Source organism: Electrophorus electricus, chromosome 2 (assembly GCF_013358815.1).
Source record: "Electrophorus electricus isolate fEleEle1 chromosome 2, fEleEle1.pri, whole genome shotgun sequence".
Taxonomy (NCBI): Eukaryota; Metazoa; Chordata; class Actinopteri; order Gymnotiformes; family Gymnotidae; genus Electrophorus; species Electrophorus electricus.
This window is the reverse complement of record NC_049536.1, coordinates 9,502,114-9,526,877: the sequence shown is the minus strand read 5'-3', so window position 1 is coordinate 9,526,877 and position 24,764 is coordinate 9,502,114. Positions and strand designations below refer to the sequence as shown.

General features: G+C 36.4%; 3 protein-coding genes across 11 annotated transcripts in view; all 3 read left to right on the top strand.

The window, feature by feature from the left end:
• Positions 1–2,335: 2,335 nt before the first annotated feature.
• Positions 2,336–3,860, top strand: LOC113583650 (toll-like receptor 2). The gene is given in 3 exon segments (XM_027020086.2): positions 2,336–2,665; positions 2,668–2,965; positions 2,968–3,860. Coding segments are annotated over 3 exon segments (1,521 nt in total).
• Positions 3,861–6,096: 2,236 nt separating this feature from the next.
• slc6a13 (solute carrier family 6 member 13) lies at positions 6,097–18,823 on the top strand. 4 transcript variants are annotated; one of them, XM_027020099.2, is made up of 17 exons: positions 6,097–6,261; positions 8,007–8,137; positions 8,617–8,707; positions 8,805–9,005; positions 10,081–10,215; positions 10,336–10,476; positions 10,637–10,724; positions 11,166–11,298; positions 11,620–11,754; positions 13,211–13,314; positions 13,536–13,660; positions 14,045–14,157; positions 15,546–15,683; positions 15,845–15,947; positions 16,622–16,722; positions 16,941–17,111; positions 17,197–18,823. In XM_027020099.2, the coding sequence occupies exons 3-17, from the start codon at positions 8,695–8,697 to the stop codon at positions 17,359–17,361; spliced, it is 1,866 nt and encodes a 621-aa protein (XP_026875900.2). In that variant the 5' UTR covers positions 6,097–6,261; positions 8,007–8,137; positions 8,617–8,694; the 3' UTR covers positions 17,362–18,823. The 4 variants fall into 4 exon arrangements, with proteins under 4 accessions (XP_026875900.2, XP_026875899.2, XP_026875902.2 ...); XM_027020098.2 differs by lacking the exon at positions 8,617–8,707; XM_027020101.2 differs by lacking the exons at positions 8,007–8,137; positions 8,617–8,707 and adding an exon at positions 7,335–7,382.
• Positions 18,824–19,563: 740 nt separating this feature from the next.
• mon2 (MON2 homolog, regulator of endosome-to-Golgi trafficking) overlaps positions 19,564–24,764 on the top strand; it is a 30,156-nt gene continuing 24,955 nt past the window's right edge. For all 6 annotated transcript variants that reach the window (XM_027020095.2, XM_027020094.2, XM_027020091.2 and 3 more), the window contains exon 1: positions 19,564–20,025. In XM_027020095.2, the coding sequence (XP_026875896.2) occupies positions 19,918–20,025 (108 nt within the window). In that variant the 5' untranslated portion in view covers positions 19,564–19,917. The remainder of the gene's footprint in view (positions 20,026–24,764) is intronic.

Sequence of the window (24,764 nt, the reverse complement as noted above, 5' to 3'; positions counted from 1 at the left end):
AGTACATAGCACTGCAAATAGAAAACTATTTGAGAGTCAAGTCTAATGCAAATATGGTTTCATTTCCAGTATTTCTATATCTTAGTACTGCGTTTGAAGGTGTCCCAACTAATTATAACCTGTTCACACAAAACAAAAAAATAAATTGTTTGCTCAACATGTTATACTTAATTGGCACAAATAAGAAATGTATATTACACAGATATAGCTATATTGAACTAACTTTGAATTGCTTGTAATTATGTTTGTAGTCATGTACATTTTAATTATTAGAGCTATTTAATTTTCAACAAAATTTGTTTGATTTATTCAAATAAACTTCAACTAGTATTAAACGACAAAAAATGTACACTGTACAATTGCAAAAGAGAAGTTTTCTGCAAAAGTAATAAGTAAAAATATATGCTTTAAACTGTAAAAAACTGTAAAAATAAACCTACAATACAAACATTTTAACAAGATTGTCAATATATTCTTACAAAATACAAATCTCTACATGGCTTGCATACACAACACACAAATACAATCAAAATCTAAACCATGGTTTCTATAGGTTTCTTTAACCAAATAAATTCTTAAAATTTGTAGCTAGTTAGGATGGTTAGTTATAAACCCTCACAAGTTTAGCATAGGTTTTATAACAAAATTATTAAAGCCAGTAAAACAAATTGTAAACTCTTGTTTAATTGTAGTTGTGCTGTGCAAAGCACTGTAGCTATGTACAGGTAATAAAAACTGGAACTGGAAGTAGGAGTGTGAATTTGACACAAACATTTCATGACATCTCATATCGATATTTAAAATGTCACTAAAACAGCTTTTTATTGCTTTGCAACATGTGAGAAAGTTAAAACATGTTTTATCATTATTTCATATACTGCCAATTTCTTTCAGAATTTACTTCAAGATTCTTTTTCTGGCTGTTCTTGGGTACTGCCTTCATATAGTTCTGTACATACTAAGGATGAAATATAAAATGTCTTTCTGCTATAATAAGCAAAGGTTTGTAATTTTTACCTATTAATATTTGTGAGGCACTTTGCATTAATAACAGTGGTGTATGTTTCAGTTTAGCTTTGCAGGGTACACTGCTCACATCTCCCAACCTAACATATTATATGAGTAATGTGAGCATTACAGATGCCCCCCCCCCCATGCCTATGATTAATGATTTTAATAAGCATTTGTAATTATATTTCATTATTTTAGCATTGTCTTACCACTAGTCATTTTTTTAAAATATATTTTAATATGTATGTATATATAAAATACAATTTTAATTATATTATATTAAACATATTTTAATTATAGTCCTTTTTGTTGTTTGTTTTTTCTCCTTTATTTCCTTTTATTAAACAGTCATCTTGCTCTTGAAATGTGTGAAAGGTATATATATAATATGTTGTATAAATTTGCTACAGCTTTGCTCTGTTATTCTAAAAATTATTTCCCCAAAAATCAATGGTGCACAAAATACAGAAGTGTTTTATTTCAGTATGGTGCATATTGTATCTGACATAATCTTACTGTTTGCAGAATCACTTTAATGACAGTCATATTTATAGTTTTGTCTTTACCTGGAATGTTTTCACAGACAAGCTGCAGCAATTGTGAAGAACATTCTTTCTGCACATGTTCAAAAAAGGGCTTCTACCACATACCCCAGGTGCCCTTCAGTGCTCTTGGGCTAGACTTATCTTTGAATAACATTGAGATGATTGATCAGGGAGATCTCGAAGCATACACAGAGTTGCTAGAACTCAACTTACACAAAAGCAAACTAAACGTGATATGTTCTCATCCATTTAAGTCCCAAAACCACCTTGAGTTTCTTGACTTGTCTGATAACCATCTGACCAATTTGTCTTCATCCTGGTTTGAAAATCTCCTATTTCTCCCACATCTAAATATATTGGGAAATAACTATACCACTTTGGGCAGTAATCCCATTTTCCATACACTGGCAAATTTAAGGATTCTTAAGTTTGGTAACCCTCATCTTCAGAAACTGGAAAAACATGTTTTATATGGTCTGGATTCTTTAACTAAAATTGAGTTCTACTGCAGCAATTTAAAGGCTTATAAGAATGGGAGTTTGCATCCAAATAAACCTTTAAGTGCTGTTACAATTAGAAATGCACTGACAACACCAGGAAATATACATATAACCTCCAGCATTCTATATGATGTTTCCCATCCATCAACAGCAATGGTGGTTTTAGATTTCTTATTGACTGACAATATATCTGTTTTACCTCTTTGGGAAGTATGTAATGCTGGAGTAAAAAAAAATCACTTTCTCAAATGGAATTGTAAATGACAAAATATTACAAATATGATAAATATTTTAGCAAAAAGCAGATTAATCTACCTTGAATTTGATAATGTGGAACTACAGGGTGATGGTCAATGGTATGGCAACGCAACCCATACTCTTCTGGAAACTATCCACATCCGTAAAATCTATATTACTAAACTTTTCAACTTTAGTCTACTAAAAGTATTTCCTTTTGACAATATCCATAAATTATCCATAGTGGAGTGCAATGTTTTTGTTGTGCATTGCTCACTAACTCAATTACTACAGAGGTTGGAATACCTTGATTTTACCAAGAACTTTCAGACCTGACCATACAACAAGGGTTGTGTTATGGCAGAGGCACAATACCTCATCTCAATACTCTAAATATCAGTCAAAATTTCCTGAGGTCAATAGGAGAAATTTCCCAGTTGGTATTCCAGTTTAAAAAACTTACCTCTCTTGATTTGAGCAAGAACAATTTCAATGACATACCAGAAAATTGTGGCTGGCCCCTTAATCTTACCTTCCTCAATTTGTCAAGTACCAAGTTGTACCAAGTGACACCATATTTACCGCAAAGCTTAAACATCCTAGACCTGACTGACAATGACTTAACAACGTTCTTCCCTTTCAGCACATTTCCCAATCTGATAGAACTTAAACTGGAAATAAGTTGATAAAGCTGCCTGAGGGGAAAATATTTCCTCGTCTTGAAGCACTGTTTATTCAAAGGAATACCTTGAATATGTTTGCTAAAAGTGATCTGAGCCGTTACATGAGGTTGCAGAGCCTTGAAGCTGGGCAGAACAATTTTGTATGTTCCTGTGAGTTTGTTACTTTCCTCCAGTGTGATGTTGAAAATTTTGTCACCCTCACTGATGCTTGTGATTCTCCACTTACATTTCAAGGCCAAAAAATCAAAAGTATTCAAATGTCCATCTTTGTATGTCACATGATCCCTGCCATTTCCATTCTTTGTATTGAAACCATCGTAGTCTTTTTCCTTTGTGGTTTCACTTGCTATAAGCTGTACATCCTGTGGTACCTAAAGATGACATGGGCATGGCTTCAGGCCAAACACAAATCAGCAGTTTCCAGGAATACAAATGTCATCTATGATGCCTTTGTGTCATACAGTGACCATGATTCTGAATGGGTGGAGGAGCTTCTAGTGCCAGAACTAGAAAAGGCTGAATCTTCATTTGCCCTCTGTCTACACAAGCGCAACTTTCAACCAGGACACTGGATCTTAGATAACATAATTGATTCTATTGAGAAAAGTCACTGCACTCTCTTTGTCCTTTCTGAGCATTTTGTCATGAGTGAGTGGTGTCGCTATGAACTGGATTTTGCGCATTTCCATATTTTTGATGAAAATAATGACTCAGTTGTTTTAATTCTTCTGGAACCCATTGACAAGAAGAGCATCCCCAAGAGGTTCTGCAAACTTCGTAAAGTGATGAACTCCAAGACATACTTGGAGTGGCCCACAGAAGAAGACATGAGGGCTGAGTTCTGGCATAACCTCAAAGCTGCCCTAAGGAGAGACAAATCATGACTGTAGCAGATGGGATGGGGCAGGACAGGGTCTTTTTAATGTATCTGGTTAATTTTGTTAATATTTGTTTGGCAATTTCCAAGTATTTTATGTTTTATTAGTGTTAGTAGATGAGAGTCAAACAGAATTGTGCAAACAGTTTACACATAAATAAGGCTCTGACTTCTGTGTAAACATATGTTGTATTTTCAAAAGAAGCAATATAATAATAAAAATATGGAAAAAGGGAAAAATTGTTATCAATGAATTTTCAGTGTTTTTAAATGTGATGTTAGTTAAAAGGTCAGAATATATTTTTGTATTCTTTGTTGTGTGATGCCATGACACATGCACACAAACACACACACACACACACACACACACACACACACACACACTTACAAATACACATACTAAGATGGTTATTTTTAGCTGATTAAAGAACCAGTAATGATTGAGATATACTTGAGTGAAGGCAAAGAATATATGGATATATAAATATGGAAACCTTGTTTACCAGTTGTACCTCACTCGAAGTGCATGCGGGTTCTGATTATGGCCTAATTTTGGTATGGAAAACTGGCCTTTACACGTCTAAACCACTCAGGTTCGCTGAATAGCAGACAAATAGCACATCAGAACACTCACACTTATCTGGTTTAATTTAAGCTCTTATTATTATTTCTAAAGAAAAGTTTTTATTAAAGAACTCTCCTGCTGCGTCTTCTGGGTCACAGAACAACTGCTAATGATTCACTCCATGGGAGCTCTGTAATTGCATGCTTAAATTCATAATTAACAGCATGCTTGGTATGGCTAAGGCTGCATGATTTTAATAAGGGGAGACAGAGCATCCTCTTGCTGACCCATGACCCATGCCACTAAAGTGAGGAATGTCATGAAACTGCAAGGATCTTAGAGGAAAACCTATCATTTCCTGTGCGGCCTTCAAAAAAATCACACATGATAACAGTTACTTGAAACATTGCCATTAGGCTACTTAGGACAAATGAAATGGAATGTGACTGCTGTAAAAGCTTCACTAGTGAACACAGCAATCCCTCGAATGCTGATGCAGAAAACTGTAAACCATTAATTTTATGTAAACAGCATGTAGCATTATGTAACATTTTATGTAAAGATGTAAACCTGTAACATGTTATGTAAACATGTTATGCAAACAAGTAGCAATGCTACATGCAGAGATAAATGGAGAGTGAAGCCTCATAGTATATTCAGTTTAGTCATAATACTGACCTGATTCAGTCTCTCTGTCTCTCAGAGTAGTATATACATTTTACATTCAGAACAAAGTTCAATTCAAAGTGTGTATGTTGAAGTTAATAGGAGGAGCTTTCTCAATACGTATTTATGGGGTTGTGATTGATTTTATGATTATAACATGCAAATAGTAATAGTTTCTTAAGATTTTGCAATGTATGGAAACTTGCAAGCACATCAGGACATGCCAGAGCTCTAGTAGTGGTGTAACGAAACTGAAATTTGTTACCACAAAACTGCACATTCAAATCTCTTCATGATATTCTATAAAGCAGGACTCAAGAACGCTGAAATTAAATTTATTTAATTGTATCTCTGAAGAATTGTAATGAAAAGACAATGACAAAATTTTTTTCAAAGTAAATGTAACAATTCCTTGACTTTTCTGTCAAAAAGGTTCTACAGTAAAACTGCAGTGATTAATTGTGTATCAGGTTTCACCTAGGTGAAGCCCTAAATTGCTCTTTCTGAGAATAATAAAATAAACTCCCCCAATTTGGACTGCTTAAATTCATCTGGGAAACTGCTCTAAAATGGAGCACCCAAATGAAAGGAATTGGCCAGTAGACAAAAGCTAAAACAATGCAATGATGAATCAAGGAATGCTCATAAGGTCTTAAAATACCAGTCCCAGGGTAAAAAGTAAAACTTATTTATTGAACTGTTTGTTTGTTTGTTTGTTTGTTTGTTTGTTTGTTTGTTTATATGCAGTGCAGCAGGCTATTGAACTTTCTTCCAGTGCTTTTGTGCAGCATCTATGAGGGCTCTAGCCTTATAGCAGTGTGTTTAAGTCAGTTCAGTCAGTGTGGTCTGGCCATGGTGGTCTTCTGACCCATTGCCATATTTCCTTTCCTCAGCCTACTTCCTCACTAAAGACAGACACTTAGTGGGCAGAATGGGAGAGTAAAGAGTTATGTAATCTCTCAGTCGTTCTCAGAGACGGCAAAGGCCTCCAGTGTGCTGGTTCATGAATGAGGGAGACAGAAATTGGGGGAGGAGTGGCTAATGCTTCATTGAGGGCTGAATGGTAAGGCTTAAGCAGGATCCCTCCTGTGCCTTCAATCACATTAAACAGTCCAACCTTTATATTTACTGGTCACATTTCTAAGCTGTGGACTGCATTGCACAATTCCAATGACAGGTGAGTGTTGCCAAAGGAACTTTTTTTTGTCACTATCATGCTAGCTGCATGCTTGGAAATCAGTCATTTTAGGAAGATTATGGTGATGAACCTATAAGACAAGTGCATGTAACTCAATCTAGAGCCTTTTTTTGTTAGTCACAAGAGCAGAAAACATTTTTTTACACCTTTTTGACACCAGCAAATTAAATAACTCATGCTTTATTATTATATACATAGGATGTACTTGTGTAATTTACTGCAACCATTTATTAATCTTTAAATTGAGTTTTGTGATATACGGAAGTATCAGTCTATGCTCTGGACTATGACTTTAAAATGTTCAAAAGAATCTACTCTTTTTCTTATGCACTCATACTGTTTAGATGGTTGCTTGCTAGTGCCATTACAGTACAATTATTAAACACAGATCTATTGGCCAAGGCATTTTGGAAAGTATAACAATTTTAATTATTCAGCACTTTAGTTGGCGACTGCTGACTAAAATGTATTGACACTGGTCAGTGATTTCATTGCTACTGGTGGAAAATTACTCCTCTCCTACACCAAAAAGAAAGGAATGTATTTCACAAGTATGAACCTGTCACAATATGAGGAATTCTAGTTGTTGAAGGTTTTTCACATAGTACTTTCTTTCATACAGTACAGTTTGCCAAACAGAATTTGAGATCATCTCTAAAATGCTTTTAATAATGAATGATGTTAATTACTAATTTAGAAAAATAAATTTGAGGTGTGGCTTATTATTTTATTGATATATGAATTATTGACAACAGTATTTTAATATATAAACATTTTTTAGAAAAAAATTAACAGTCTTTATGACCTGTTCTGGTCTTTGAATGTAAACAGTCCTCTGAGCCCTGACTTTATTTTGATAACCTGTAAAGATAACCTGTAAAGTTAATGTGAAGTTGAATTATGTACAGTTTTATTACTTAGTTTTACTTTGCTTGTACCAAATTTCAGTTTAAGATAATTATTCAGATTTTATTTATTATTATTATTATAGAATTATTATTTCTACTAAATACCTTAATCTAATAATTCTTATGTCCAATAAATATAACCAGCAGCTACCTCCTGAAATGACAGCACCCTGAGGTACTTATGAGGGACAGGTAAGTCCCACCTGAGTCCCTCCTAATGAACAACACGCATTTCTTGAACTTGTTTTTCTATGCCATTTTGGCAGGCCCCTGCGCCTGTGAAATCCAAGGTAAACTGTGATCAAACTCTTTGGCACTCAGGTCTTTCCTCAAACACAAAGGCTTCCATAGGACAGGCCTTTTCTGCTCAATGCCAGCACTTCATTCTCACAAGCTCCTTGTTAGGGTGAGAGTGGATTTTTACACCCCTTGCCAGCTTTTTCAGTACTCAGTTGCAGTGGATAGAGGGCGAGTTGGTGCTGGCAATCATCCACGGCTCTGCATAAGACAGAGAGAGAGAGAGAGAGAGAGAGAGAGAGAGAGAGAGAGAGAGAGAGAGAGAGAAATAGAGAACACATTCTCAAGGCTTCTGGCACTTCGTTTGTTGTTTGAAACCTCAAGCATGTCAAGGAAACAGTCATCTCTGTCACCCCTGGGGAGAGAGCTGGGGTTCTGGAATGCACTTCTCCCAGACCCTGAAGCACAGGGCGTTTAGTGCATGAGGCCTTGGAGCAATCTCCAGTGCTGTAGTCTGGTCATTCATTTGTCTGATTCAGTCTCCATAGGGGATTTTTTTTGTCTCTTCTCTTTGGCTAGGCCAGTGCTGTGCAGGCCACGAGTGGTGTGGAAAGCTCACGGCCATTAATGTGAGCTGAGAGGAGTGAACACAGTCAGAAAGCATTCTATGTGTTGGACAGAGAGAGCTCTTTCAGTCACAGAGATGCCAGGTCAGGACCACTTCTCCAATGCTGTTGTAATATAATTATACTATGGGTATATAAATATATAAGGATTGCTATGATTCATGTTCCTAGAGGACAGATGAATGTTAAGGGCACAATGTATGCCAAAGAAAATTTAGAATGAGAGACTTCAATGCAATTTATATTTGTGGGCTTGGGCACTTAGGATACTTCAATAAAATCAGACATATTAGGACATGAAACAACAAATAAGAAAACTGTCCACACACACACACACACACACACACACACGCACACACACGCACACACACACACACACACATACACACACACACACACATACACACACACACGCACACACACGTTCACCCACAAAACTGAAATAAAAATCCACTTTTATTTGGACCTATTTAAAACTCATAGTAGTGAAATCTAAAAATAATAATAAAATAATGATTTAATTGAATCTTAATAATTTAAACCATTGCAAACTCTCTGTGAAGTCACCTTAGTGTATAGCATTCCCATTGAACCTGTGGACCGAGTGCTGATAAAGACTCAAAGCTCTCCAATATCTTTCCATGCCACAAAAAGGTTTGTGATTCATGTGCAAATAAGCAAAGTTTTTGATTTTATTCCACTGACCTGCCTTTTGATCTTTTTATTGTCACTTTCATTTAATATTCTGCAGGAGAAAAGGGCATGACAGGTAAAATGGATCCCTCTAATGGTCTGAATCGCCCAATGGACATCGTGCCCAACACTGAGGAGAAGATGAAGGACAGAGGCCAGTGGAGCAACAAGTTGGAGTTTGTGCTGTCTGTAGCAGGAGAAATCATTGGACTGGGCAATGTGTGGCGCTTCCCATACCTCTGCTATAAAAATGGAGGAGGTAGGCATGAGTCAGTCCATCTGGTAGAGTATACCAGACTTCATAGTGCTGGTTTCTCCTTAACTGGTATTTGTGTTTATATAAATAAAGACAAGACAAGAATAATGCTGTGATCCATACATTACAACGTGTTCTGTTTGCTGAATCAATCATGTGCAAGAACAAGCTTATGCTCTTTTTTAGAGTAAAATACTGTTGCTTGTAAATTTAAAATCAAACAGATGTTGCAAGCTTTATGTTGCACCTCTCTTTGTTGAAAGAATGGTATCTAGTAAAGTAAAAAAAAAAAAGTCCAACAGTGATTTTTAATGAATGCCATTCTTTAACGTTGCTAATTTTAAGGATGCTTAAGGATGCACAACAGGATGCTTTGCTTCATTTTTTAGCTTTGTACCCCCTCCTTTACCTGAAACAGTAAACATCATTTATTATTCATCTAGAACTTGCACAAGCCTTTTGATTGGATTTTTAGAAAATGGAAACTAGATGAATACTTGCTATTAGTTTAACAGTCCTTATGTAGACTTTTTTTCTGCTTGTTATATCTATGTTTAGTATAATTTGATTACTCAGACATATGTAGTGTAAAGGTTCTAAATACACAAATCTTTTTGGTAGGCGTCATGACACATCTGTTTGATAATTGAGTTTTCTTATTGAGTTTTCTTACTCAATTACTCAGAACTTTTATTCTATTAAGATGAGTATCCCTTCACAGGCACTGCAGTATTTGAAACTTGACTGACAGTTTTTGTCCATGAGTTGTTTTTGCATTTGCCAGGTGTCTGAGAAATTGGCCTCTTGATCTGCCTGCTGGGGTCTTCAGGTTCATGGAGTCACAGATGGTGTTTAATGAGTCAGTGGTGTCTGTCCATGGAAGACAGACATGTTGGAGATTTGAGAAAGAATGAGTTCCAGATAACTAACAAAATATTAGTTGAAGTGAAGCTGTTCACAGGATTCTGGGTCTCCCCTTCCCCCCCCAAAAAAAAATAAATAAAAATAAACCCCTCTTTTTATGTTCATTTCTTTGATTCTCTGTGTTTCTTTACACTTTTCTGTATCTACAACACAGGTGCCTTCTTTATCCCTTACTTAATCTTTCTCGCCACTTGTGGAATTCCCGTGTTCTTCTTGGAGACAGCACTGGGTCAGTACACCAGTGAGGGAGGAGTCACCTGTTGGAGGAAAATCAGCCCACTGTTCGAAGGTTAGCAAACCACCTGGGGAAGCACTAGAGAGTGCAGTGGTCTGCCACAAAACACTTTTTCAGAGTTTCAGAATAAAAATTATACCACATAGCCTTTTTAAAACTTTTTTTTTCCTACAGGTATTGGATATGCCACCCAAGTAATAGTGGCTTTGCTGAATATATATTACATAATAGTCTTGGCATGGGGCATCTTTTATCTGTCCTTCTCCTTCTCCTGGAACCTACCATGGTCCTCCTGCAACAACACCTGGAACACTGGTGTGCTGATTTATAAGTGATTTGGCAATTCATTATCATTAATTTGAATATCATACTTGTTCACTCTGCACCAGGTAGTGTCAAATCATATAAATGAAGATGGCTACTTCTTGAATATATCACATTCTCCACACTGATGTTAACATTAAATGTTTTTTAGATGCTTGCATGGAATTTCAGAGAAGGAATGAATCTATAGACCAAAGTTATCTAGAGAATGCAACTTCCCCAGTCATTGAATTTTGGGAGTAAGTATTTTAGTATGTTTAAAGTATTTCTCCTTCTCAGCCTCAGACTTGCATAACACACAGCACATTTCTAGAACACTTTGTGCTTTTATAGCTGTATAGAAGTATGAATGCATTCCCAATAATGTCTTTAGAGCTACTCTTCAGTCTGGTGTTTGAATAAACTGAACTGTTTGTTCAACTTTGCTTAACTAGTGTTATAAATTCTCCATTCTGCCTCCTTGATGGTAGATATGCTGCAGTATTATCAGTAGAACCCTAAGCCTATAATTGCATTGCCTGAGGCACTTTAAAAGGCTAATTCCCAGATCCCGCCACTCTCAGCTTTTTCCAATAATAGCCCTGAGCGCTGAGGTCCCTATCTCACCAGCACCCCAACTCCCATCTTCGCCTCCCCTCTGCCTGTTCCCCCCTGCTCTTGTCTCTGCTGTGCATGTTCAGGCGGAGAGTCCTGCGCATCTCCTCAGGTATTGATGACATTGGAAAGCTGCACTGGGACATGGCCCTCTGTCTGCTTCTTGCCTGGATCATGTGCTACTTCTGTATCTGGAAGGGTGTTAAGTCCACTGGCAAGGTAAGTTCAGGCTAGAAGGTGGAAGAATGAACAACTGATGTGAAAACAAATGATGGAATCTAAATTTTAAAAAAGTATCCCTATAAGTATCAGAAAGCATTCACAAGTCTCAGACTAAATGTTGCAAACAAAAGATTTATTGTCCCACATGCATATTGTTAACTACATACAGTATATCTCTGGATTTGTCCTGTGAGGCTTGAATACTCTTTGCAATACCTTTAGCTGAATATTATCTTATGACTTTAAAGATCATTATACTGCAAATCTGTATGTAGAATTTGTTGCATTTTACATCATGATTCCCTGTAACCCCCCCAGGTTGTTTATTTTACGGCGACCTTTCCCTATGTAATGCTGCTGATTCTGCTAATCAGAGGGATCACCCTGCCAGGGGCCTCTAGAGGGATCCAGTTCTATCTCTACCCTGACCTGGGACGCCTGGTGGACCCACAGGTAGCAGGCTTCCCTCAGACAATGTGTGATTTTAAATGTTTTCTCCTTTAAATATATCATAAAAGAGCACTGGATTCCTATAAAGTCATAAACTTGTTGTCATAAAGTTGTCAAAATGCGCAATGGCCCTTTGCAGAAGTACACCAGTCACCTCTATTGGATAATGTACTGTGGATTTCTAAATCTAGAATTGTATTTCTTCTGTGGTTAGAGTAGAGTGAGTAGAGAGAGAGAGTAGATTTTTTTCACTGCTACACAGGAGGAAATCAACCAGGTGTTTATGTCCTGGAGCTTGGCAGTCAGCATGAAAACACTTTTTGTTTCATGTCTTAGTAGTGTCCAGCTGTGCACTTTGACCTATGCTCCAGTCTCCCCATCTGTGGCTGAAAGAGGACTCCCCCACAGAGAGGAAAACAGTGAAGAGTTCAACAGAACCAAAAGGACAAACCAATTTAGTATTTACATCTCCTCTACTTAAATATTTTTTTTGTAGCCAGAATGCTGTTTATATTCAGTAAAACGGTTCATTATGATTATATTTTTTCAAAATATTAAGACATATTTTGACATGTCACTGATGGTTTTATTAGGGAAAGAGGCAATGACACAGATTATCAGATTGGGAACATAACTGTAAAAAATACTATATCTTAGGATCATAACCACTTTTCCTAGAAATAGAAAGTGTTTTGTAGCTCAGTTTGGAATGGTAGCTTCAGGATGGAAAGGTTGCATACTTCAAGAGAAGTGGGGCAACATGCTACTTATTTATTGTAATGGTTAGGGAAGGGTCACCGTATTTGCACCTGTGTTATAAATCTGTGTTGTAAATCCTTAGGCAATTCACTGATAACTGTAAATCCTTGTTGAAGAATATTTTCATTTGTCATCTGTTGTGACAAATTAGGAGACCAGTGTTTGCTCATATTGTTGGTGTTGCCTAATCTGGGTTCACATGAAAGCCACAAGCTAAAAATATTTTAATAATTATTTCCACCTGAATATTTTGCTTTAAGTATTGACTTACACAACACAAACATTATTAATTAGTAAAATAACATACATACAAATATATGTTTGGTACAGTATATTAGCATCATACACAAGTAACTGATCTTCCAGTAGTATTCCAATGATCTTTTAAATTGGAAAAATGCCATTATTATGATATGGAGGGCTATCCTGAATGATATTCAAAGGAGTGCTTAATTCTCAATTATTTGGAAGCTCATTCCAAAGTGCTTCCTTATACAACTAAGTATTCACTAATGCAGCATTAACGTTGTTAAGTATAATAAAAGAGAGTGAATATATTTGACTGGCCCATTGTGTTAGCATGCCATACCAGCAAATATGGTATTACAGAGATTGTTCTAATACTGTGATGTTGCTATCCTGAATGATATTCAAAAGAGCATGGAATTTCCTGCAATTGTATTCCTCTGCTCTTTTCCAGGTATGGATGGATGCAGGGACCCAGATCTTCTTTTCTTATGCCATCTGTCTGGGCTGCCTCACAGCACTGGGCAGCTACAACAAATATAACAACAACTGTTACAGGTGAGGTTGCAGAAACCATGGTGCAATTCAATGGAGCATAATAAATGACATGATTTACAGATCTACTTTAATGAGATCTTACATTCTCTATGCATCTAGAAGGATATTGCAGTAGACTAGGACTGAATCTGAGTTGTAGAAGATAAGCACATAATGCATGTTTTGTGTAAATATAACTGGAAAAAGAGGAAATGTTCTTAACACACTTTTTTGGCCCCCAGAGATTGCTTGGCTTTGTGCTTCCTGAACAGTGGTACAAGTTTTGTAGCTGGATTTGCTATTTTCTCTATCCTGGGATTTATGTCATTTGAGCAGAATGTCCCTATTTCAGAAGTGGCAGAGTCAGGTGGGTGCTGTCTCATAACTGGATCGTTTCTGTTGGGCCCTGTAGCTGTAATATGGAGCAAGCACTCTGTCATGTATTTGAAATGATGATCAAATGGATTTTCATTTTCTGTCATTGTTTACATGAAGTTACAAAACAGATAACATTGAATCAAAATATGAACACAATACCCCAATCAAACAACATGTAGAGCTTGTAAAATGGTCTTATAAATGTATCCATCCTTATATCTTTTCAGTGTCATGTTTATAACGCATAACTCATACAGTGATATAAGATGGGCTGTACTGTGGTAATATTGTGGTAGTTATTGCTGTGTGACAGTAGAGGGATGTGGTGATGTGGAGGTGTGGCTGGTGCAGTGACGGAGGATATGTGTTCCAGGTCCTGGACTTGCTTTCATTGCGTACCCACGTGCGGTCTCCATGATGCCGTTCTCACCTCTGTGGGCCTGCTTCTTCTTCATTATGATCGTGCTGCTTGGTCTGGACAGTCAGGCAAGTCCCTCTCATATAGTGAGATGCTAAATATAAGACACAACTCAAAACCAGAAAATATACTGTTATGTTTCTGAGCTGTAGAAATAACAAAGGAATTTTAAAGCATTCTTGAATTTATCAGGAGAGTAGGGATTAACCAACATAGCTAACAGAGAATTCTATTCTAAGATGTAATAAGGAGAACTTTGTTTATGATTTGTGAGCAGATGACAGTGTGAGACAGTGTGAGGCATGCACGCCAAGTTTGGAAGCCTGGGAGTTCAGGAGTTTCCATTGTTTTGGAAGAGTTATCTCTATGTTACGTCACCCCCTAATGATGATAGTAGCAGTCAGATTTAATAAGAAAGTACAGTTGTTTGGCCATTTGCCTTTTTAAAAAAAATCTTGCTTTTTGGAAAACTGTAAATTAGCTCAAAATCTAAGTGTATGAAGCTTAATGGTCTATATGGAAGTCTGTGTCTCATAATAATAATAATAATAATAATAATAATAATAATAATAATAACAATAATAATAATAATAACCTGATACAGCAGGTGAAACAAGGGGCTAACAACACCAAGGCCATGGGTTCAATTTCCAAGGGAGCACTACATACTGTCATACTGATAAATATGTAAGTAAGATAAATATGCTCTCTTTAAGAGCATCTGCCACATGATGTAAATAATGTAATAATGTAAATGATGTAAGTAATAAAATTAGTAATAATCTAAACTAGTATATAGCACTTTGTGAATGGAAACCTACAGAGTGAATAGATAAATATGTCAAACATGCCAGAGGCTCACTGTCTGCTAATATCCCAATACGCTAAGGCCTGGCAATCATTGACTAGCCTTTGGTGCCATCTGCAGGACAAAATGTTCTCCTAAATATTTTTGAAAGTTGGTTGGTGTCCAAACCTGTTCCTGGAGATCTGTAGCGCTACAAAGTTTAGTTCTAAGCATAGATGTAGTTATGGGGGTGGGCACATAATTCCTGCTCACACTACTCATATGAGGTGCTAGGTTGGGTGATATGAGCAGTGTTCCCCCATCCCGAAACCTACACCATTTTTTTCTAACCCTAATTTAACACAGCTGGTGCTGGTGTACATTTGGTCCTGAAAATCAGAGATGGAACAAATCTTTTCAGGGTGGTAGAGCTCCAGGATCAGGGTCAGGTAACCATAATTTAATGAGTTATCTTTGTGTCTATTGGTTTGGAAGCTTATGAGCATATCCCTTTGTTTGATACATGATGCTATTTTCAATCCACTGTAATGGATACGGTGCTCCATTGCATTAATATTTCATATTACCATTCTCTGCACACTATTTACTAAAAGAGTATTTATCCATTTATTTGATGCGTAATGGCCTGCTTGCTATCTCCCTGTTTAGTTTGTGTGTGTGGAGAGCCTGGTGACAGCAGTCGTTGACATGTACCCCTCAGTATTCCGTCGTAAAAACCGCAGAGAACTCCTCATCCTTGCTGTTGCCATCTTCTCCTTCCTCATGGGCCTAATTATGCTGACAGAGGTAGGGCACTGAAAATAAGATTGCTTCTGTATGTAAATCTCTAATGAATGAACACACTGACACCAAAAAGCACAACAATTTATTACCCTGTTTATTACCTTAATCATTGGTTGTATTGTAGCCTGGGTATTAGTTAACGCTGACCTCTCCCTCTTATGTAGGGTGGAATGTATGTCTTTCAACTTTTTGACTATTATGCAGCCAGTGGGATGTGCCTGCTTTTTGTTGCCATTTTTGAGACCATTTGCATTGCCTGGATTTATGGTAAATATCACAATAGAGTTTTCTAACAAATAATTTCTTACATCTTATTTTTAATTCTTAGTTCAGCTAAAGCTGTTGTGCGATTTTTCCATTCTTGGTAATGTCTGCCAGATTTAACCACCATAGGAGTCCATCCCCTCTATTCAGCCCTTTGGCATTTATTCAGACCTGTCACCAAGTCCTCTTTCTCCAAAGACATGAACATTTAGTGCTTATCCTGCCTTTCCATGTGTTGCATTCATACACAGAATAATTGACAGGTAGACAGGCCTGCCTGCTTTTAGAGTAGCTTCCAGATAGGTTAATACAGCTGAACCATGTTGACAATTTTTATGGATGATTACAGATCCCAGAAAATGAGTTCATGATATTTGTCAGGATGTAAAGAGTTTGTAGTTTAAAAAATCCAATATTATTTAAACAGTTTAGTGTCAAAACAACTGTCTAAGTCAATCCAAGCAAAAAAGCCTATATCTTGTTAGTTCTACATTATCTTTGAGTGAGTTTAACTTGTATATGCTGCAAACATCTAATACATCAAAATCAGATGATTGAAGTCCAAGTAAAAAGGCTTGTACCTATTTAAATGCAAATATCTTGATTTACATCTAACCCATGTATCAGATTTTTTCCTCAATGTATGGCTTAAATATTACTACTGTTCCCTTGATCAGGTGTGGATCGTTTTTATGACAACATTGAGGATATGATTGGCTATCGGCCTGGGCCTTACATTAAATACTGCTGGTTATTTTTGACCCCAGCCACCTGTTTTGTAAGTCATGGTTTAATCTTATTCCAAGGTTTTGTTGTGTTTTAATCCCAAAGTTAATCTATGTAGTGAAAGAAGTATACAATTTGTCTAATTGTACATTTTTATAATATGTTATAAAGCTAAATTAAATCTGATCATAAATACATAATCTCAAATTTTACTATGGTTTACTATAGCTTCACTTCACTAATGTTTCACAATTATATTTGTCCCTGTAGGGAACGTTTGCCTTCTCTCTGATAAAGTATACTCCATTGAAATACAACAATGAGTATGTGTACCCATGGTGGGGCTATACCCTGGGCTGGCTGCTGGCTTTGTCCTCCATGGTCTGTATCCCTCTGTGGGTCATCTATAAGATGGGCACTGCCAAAGGAACTCTCAGAGAGGTGAAGCTCCCTCCACCACCAAACACAACCATAACCTGCATTGTGGCAAATCCATAATTCATTTCTTTGTTTTCATCACCCTCAGAGATTCTATGAGCTTACCACACCTTCCCCAGACCTCCCCAAAACTAGACGTCAGCAAGAGAAGCTGCAGGTGGTCTTTGCAGCTGATGAGGACAGCCCTCACCAGAGAGGAGCTCCCACCAAGGATGGATACTTCCCTGTCCATGAGAAGGAATCTCACTGCTGAATCCCATAATGTTTCTGATTGCATAAAGGTGGCCTTTGGAAACCTTATAATGATACCTCACACTGTTAATGGCAGCCAAATAGCACCGAAACAGAGATGCTTTTTCAGCTTCCTTTGACTCTTAGAAAAAGCTCTGCCCCCTCTGTAGGCGCCTTTTTGATTTCACATCAGTCTTCTGTGTAAGACACATAGGCCAACTTTTATCTAATTGGTTATGCTAGCCAGAAATCATAATGTGTTTTTCCCTTTAAATATTTTTCTCATAACTACCTACATAAAAGTAATATTGCTTTGCAATATGGCAAACACAGACACTAATCTTTATTTTAACAAAAAAAAATTATCTAGGCCTCTCATATTAATTTATAAAAATATTATACAAATGGTCTAAGGAGAATTTGTTGGTACTTGGTTTTCCCCTGAGACTAACCTGGGCAGACAATGAAAAAAATTTAGAATCCTGGTTAAAATATTTTCTTATTTCAACATAATCATGACACATTTGGGCATTTCTAACACATAGGATTGATTGTTTTGATGACTTTTTAAATATATAATTCCCCACAACCTCAATATTATTTTGACTGGATGTTATACAAATACCTGATTATTTTGCCTGGAGAGATGGATGCTGGAACTCTCTGGTGAAGTGACTGCAGTGAACTGCTTTCTAAGGAAGCAAATTTATATTTTGGTTTTAGCATGCATATGTGACTTTATTTCATAGTTAATGTCACAAAATAAAGCCCTATACACAGCAGTGGAGCTTTGTAGTAGAAAGCAGTTTCCAGTTCTGTAAGTGAAAAGGACAGCACAAAGCAAGAAAGGATTCACATCATTTTCATGGAAATTAAAAGTTTCCTGAAATAAACAAACAAACAACAACAAATGTAACAAATTTTTGGAGATGTAATTTTTAAAAGTGTATCAGTGTTATATTCTCACAGAGCATGCACTTCAGCCACTAGAATGTTCTATATAAATAATCAACAAAAAAATCACACAATTATTGTGTCAAGGCAGAAATGGAACAATTAGACAATAATCTATCATAATTTAATTTTATCATATGAGCAAAGTTGTACACTAAACCACATTCATTTAGAAAAAGACCGAGATTGAACCACAGACCTAAAAGTTAAAAAGCCTTGAGCAAAGCCCTGGAAAAAAACAAACAAACTGATTTTAGTCTGTCAAAAGGTAAAACACAGCATTAAGTTTTACTGATGAGCATTATTTTATGAACAATCTCAAGTGACCTTATCCCAGACCATGGGTAAATCCAAGATGGAAACCTAGACCAAAACCTTTTCCCTACTGATGCATGCAGTGACAGCCATTTGATTCATTACTTTTAAATCACATAACTTGCATATAAATCAGTAACTCTGTACTGTAGGTCAGCATTTTCTGTTGTGATTGTGATTTGTAGCATTTTTTATTGATTAAAACCTTATATATATATATATATATATATATATATATATATATATATATATATATATATATATATATATATATATATAATCCACTATACCACTATACTGTATATAATATGTACAGAGCGATTAAGTTTTATTTTTAAACATTGTACGTATTTTATTCTTTGTTGTAGAGGTCTACCATAAGTAGACCAATTAAATCCATTTGATCTGATTGCTTGTCTTGACAAGTTATTCTAATATTGTTTGAAGACAGTGAACCAAGAACTTTTGCAGTTGAATCTAACTTACTTCTTTCATTTCTATTCTAATGTAAATGTTAATTAAGCTCCACCTAAAGCAGAAGTATAATATTTGGAATAACAAACATACAGAAAACGAGAACTGCATTAAGAGTAAGTAAGAGTATTTGTTTTTCTGGCCACTACTGAGCTGTACATTAACAATGTAGGTTATCTTCACAGACATGTAATAAACATCTTCACAGACATGCCGTGCACTAACCATCCGAACGGTGGTTTCTCCTCTATAACTATAACAGGATCGTAAGCTAGCTTTTTTTCTTGGTAGCCTACACTCGACAACTGATTATCACATCAGTATTTTTACTACTCTTCAGATGTTTTGCCAATGGCCAACAAAAACTCAGCGCGCAGTATTATTTAGCGTCCATGAGTAGGCGCTACAATCTTCCTCCGGGGAGTCCGGTCACTGTTTACGGAAGTTGATGTGACGTGTCAATATTCACATAGGCATTATGGGATCGCAAGCTCTGGTCTTGCCATGGAGAAATCAGAAACCGTAAAACTTTGGACTGAAATCAGAAAATAAATCACTTGTCTAAGAAACCGAGACAGCTCATGTGCTATAAAGATGATACTGGTGAATATGAAAGTTTTTGAGTAGAGATAAATGTCCGTTTTGGCATCATTACTCAATAGCAGCGAGGGGCACAAGGAGTAAGAAATTGTGTCAATGGACGCTTGTATGGTGCCTCATAGCGTTATCATTTTTTCCAGTGGTGGACAAGAATTAGACCGACGCGTGTTTTAGGATTGCGACTGCATTCGTTTTCATTGCAGCAGTTGAATATTTATTGAAACACGAGGTGAAAATGTCGACCACGAGCCCCGAAGCAGTGAAGAAATTGCTGGAGAACATGCAGACGGATCTCCGGTCTCTGTCTATGGAATGCAAGAAAAAATTTCCTCCAGTGAAAGAGGTACAGCTAGCGCATTAATATAACCAGCTAGCTGATTGTCTTAGGCTGTGTTCTGTAACGAAAGGACGACGAGTGCTTAAGGACGGCTTGCCGTTATTATTCGAGTTGGACGTAACGGCACTGCTAGCAGTTACAGCCTAAGCTAGGTTAGCTAGCTGGCTTGCTACGTAGCTAATTATAAATGTAAGTAGCTGTAGATTCATGTTATCGACGCATTCTGAGGCAAGCTGTTATACACACCAAGAGAGTAAGACCTACAGAATAAAAAAAAAAAACAACTTTGTTTATTAGTGGAAGATTGCTGTCTGTGGAAGAGTAGAGGAAGAGTGCCTTTGAGGCCCGGTGTTGTGTGTTCGGTTCTAGTGGGTTCAAATCAGAAGACGTCGAATAATGCCATGCTCAATTTGTGCAGTTACGTTTAGCTGGTTAGTTTTGTGTTCAGCCTCATGGCTAATAAACCTGCAATAAGTTATCTACTTGAGTAACTCATTGAGGTATGTGTATGTATTGCCTCTAGCATGATCCGTTGACACTTTAGATAAGTGTTACATCACATGTCGCGCCTGTCACTGCAATGTAGTTCTCGTTGGCCTTCAGCTGTTGGGGTGGGTTATATACTATAAGCTCATTGATTATGTCAGTAAGGCTGTCAGAGTCGAACTGTAATGCCTGTATCTGTCGTGCCTGATATACCAAAAATGCTATGATTAGTATAAAATCTGGTGCCTAGAAGAACTTGGTGAACCGCATTGTACTTAACATGTCTAATCAGATGTATTGAGCATTTGTTCCATAGAACACCAATAGTGTGATGATGATTTATGTATGTTAAACTTAAAAATGCCATTTTTGACTTATTTATTTATTTTTGACTTATTTATATATTTTAATTTAGATACAGATTTTTGGCCACAAGACTTGTAACTGGTAGTTTAGAAGTCAACATGAAGGCTGTCCCTCATCATTGACCTTGCTTTTAAATTGTCACAACAACCAAAAGTCACTATATTAAGGAATAATTGTATCAAGGCCCCAAAGCATTCCTTTTTAATGTAGGTAAGGTCTTTCTGAATTCAGTCATAGCAGGTAGAAATTGTTTACATATATGGTCTGATGTTTTTCTCATGATTAGTGTAATATTTTCCCATGTGTATTGTGTCTATTAATAACTAATCAGTTCAACAGTAGACAAGAGAGAGTCCTAAACTTCTACTTCATGGATAATCACTTGTGAAATAATGGTGTCAATTATACCTGCTTAGGTGGTCTAACACTTTGGTTCAGTTTTCAGAATATAGTTGTGGCCATACTAAGATCATTTGTACACTGTCATACTATGATGTCCTTAATTCTATTTAGAAGAATAACATTGCAGCATGACTGACTGAATGGATAGACTGTTTCACAAGCTACAGCAACCACATTGTGTCTCCATCTGGTTTACAACATTGTCCTCAAATGTAGTTTAGTTTGCTTTTTATTTTCCTTTCACTTGCTTAGAAGATGAAGAGTAGGTTTGGTTGCTTGGTTCAGAAGCATTTGAAACTGATGACTCCAAGAATTCTGAGCAGTTAGAGTGAGAATTAAAATGATGCATATTCCCTGGAACTCGGATGTGAAACTTCCTCAGAATGGCCAATACACTGCCCAAAAGCTGGTGTGTATAGCGAATATACAAATAGCTGAGGTTTATACTCCTAAAAGATACTGAATGGGAACACACAAGCTTATTCTATGTCAGTCAGTCTATGAAGGGCTTCATGTTTTGTTACCAAATTGATTCCAGTTTTCCAGTAATTAGTACAGGTATTCTTCTAAGGAACATAGATTTCTGACATTTTGAAGTGAGCTGTAAACTCTGTGGCCATCCTCTTTTTCTCAAAAAATAAGCAAGCTAATTAGATTAGTAGATATACTGTGTGCTGTTTGAATTCAAATTATGTGGATTTGTAAATGTTCTACAAAAAACTCTGCATAACATGCCATATGAATCGGCATGAAAAGTTTTTTGGGGAGTAGAGTGAGGTTGTGAGCCCTAGCTTTAGACTGAGACCATGACAAGGAATGTGTACTTTTACTGTATATTTACCCAAAATCTATACATGTATGTATTTTATGTAGGCCTCAGTGCTTCAGTAAGTTTCTTCAAGGTTAAATTAGGTGTTTCACTCCTTATCTCCAGGATCTGTTAATTCTTTACTGTTGTCGAGAAAATTTGAAAATGTTTGTGAAGATCAGCCACAAGATCCTGTGTTGCAGCAGAACTTTTAGGACTAAGAATCACTTATTGCTTGTTGCTAAGTAACTGGTAGTTCACAAGGTCAGGCATAGTTGACTCCCACTGCTTGCCATTGTTGAAGGTCGGATAAAATAATAAATGATACTGCAACATTATAACTCTGGAAGGTCATGTGAAAAAACAACCTGAAAGGAACAAAAACCTAAGCTGTGCTGTAGTGTTGTAGTGCTCATTTAGATTTATGGCCTTTAAAGTCTTGTTTGTTTGTTATAATAAACCAAATCATAACTTGACAATAGCTAAAAGATCTTTGAAAGTGAACCCACTCCGGGGCTTCTTCAAATTAGTGACTCACTCTGTGCTCTGTTAGTGTGTGTGAGAATGATACTGCTCACTCCTCTAAACACAGTATTGCCTTTCATTTATATTGTGGTGTAAGGTGACAGAAGGCAAAGTTAAAGGCTTTTTCAAGGCATTGTTTGACTGTATTTACAAGTAAGATATTGTGCCTTTTCTGAATTTATAAGTCCCTGTAAGGTAGGGAAAATTGCAGAAAATACATTGTGCACAGGCATATACAATTTCTTAATTTTTCTCACTTTCAGAGCAAAAGAGATGAACCACATATCCACTTTACATTCCTAATATGTTTTGTATATAGCTACCTAAAAATATCCAACACCGCTCCCTGATAGAACCTTTCCACTATTTTAAAGTGTTGGTGTCACTCAAAGTGCAGACCCCATACTAACTGGGGAAAAAAAAATCCAAACCTTTTTTGAACTTTGAATAAAAGCACAGTAGCCCAGAAAATCTGTAAATTATGAAATGTTTGGGATTTTACTCCAGTCCCCCTCACAAGAATAACCCACTTCATCTAATACCATCCTTAATTACTGTTATTGGGGTACCAGTCTTGTTTTCTTTTACTAGAGATTGAGAGAGAGAACTGCCTATCTGCTTTTTGTTTTTTTTTTATTACTGTAGCCAACAATTAGAGAGATGGTTAATCCTATCATTGGTCATGTGGCCTGACTGAGTTAAACCTTGCTACCACACCAGACGTTAGCTTTGATTTACTGATTGGGCTCAAAGGAGGAAAAAAACTGCTTATTTATTATTAAGCATTTTCATGCAATACACATGGTATGTGTAGAACAAAGATGAATTTAATGTTATTAAATACTGGTATATCTTTATAAATAATAATTATTGTATCTTAAGTATTCAGAAATTATGCAGGTAAAAAAGAGACATACATAACATACATATACAGTATACAGGGTGTTTCTTTGATTTCTTTTCTTTTTTTTTTTTAATTGTATTTTTAGGTAACTCATTTTAATTGTTGTGTGTTTATAGACAAAATTGTTTATAGACAAAATTGATCAAACATTCTCTGCTCTAGTCACATTTACTGTGATTTTAACCTTAGCTTTTAATAAAGAACCTGATGCAGGTGGTTTCCTTATTTTCTATGTGACCATTGTAGTCAGACATTACAGAATAGCACTTAAGAACTCCCAGAATTCAAGGGGCAAGTTTCTAACATTAATGATCTCTGTATGGAAATCTAATAGCTAATTAGGTTTTATTTTGTACCTGTTGAGGGGTCTTGGCCTGCTTTGAGGGCCTAACATAGTCTATAACAATCAAGAGTCATAGTTTATATACCCAGAATCCTCTCAGGTTGTCTCTGAAGCCAAAGGACCGCATTCATTGATTTTTTTTTTTTCAATGTTTAAAACACCTGCATTGACTCTTATATAAGGTTACCAAACCAAATAGAAGAAACACCGCTGTCACAAACAGAATACACAAATTAGAGCTAAACTATCCCCCCTCCCCCCCCGCCTCACTCACTCACAAACACACACAGAGCAGCCACAGCAGTCAAAATATCTGTTCCTGTGAATAGCTAAGTGAGTAGGAGATGAACTGATTTACAAAAGGCATAACGTTAAAAATGAAGCATTCTTTTCAACAATTTAAACAAGATTAGTGAATTATTTTTGTTTGTACAATTTTAGGGTGAGGGCAGAAAAAGGTAAATGCAAATGTTTGCAAATGATTATTTTTATCAAGCTCTGAGAGCTTACTTGGCTTGCTGAGGCTATGGCTTCTTCAGTCATTGATGGGAAAGGCCAGGTGATACAAATTTCAAAGCTTTATAAATACTCTAATTCCTCAAACCTCACCCTGTCAGCAGCCATGCGCTCCTTTATGCATCACCCTATCACACAGAAAATTAAAACAAATGATTCCCACAAAGCAGAAGCTGAAAGATTTTGACAGCAGTTTCCTAAGTTTTTAATGTAATAAAAAAAAGTTAACAGGAACGGTGGAGGTCAAGAAGACCAAGTAAACTTTCACAGGATTCAGTGTTTGACTTTTTTTTTTTTTTTTTTTACTTTCTCAGTCTTGCAAGTGACTTGCCAACAAATCTTTGTATTTTAAAGTGTTATTCACACACACATATTATATATATATATATATATAT

What these genes read in the sequence shown, in the direction of transcription:
- slc6a13 (XM_027020098.2), top strand. Translation starts at nt 8,095, where the DNA reads ATGTGTTGGACAGAGAGAGCTCTTTCAGTCACAGAGATGCCAG. An exon ending in CAACAACACCTGGAACACTG is followed by an intron (nt 10,477 to 10,636) that starts GTGTGCTGATTT and finishes AATGTTTTTTAG; the next exon opens with ATGCTTGCATGGAATTTCAG. An exon ending in GCCTAATTATGCTGACAGAG is followed by an intron (nt 15,684 to 15,844) that starts GTAGGGCACTGA and finishes CCTCTTATGTAG; the next exon opens with GGTGGAATGTATGTCTTTCA.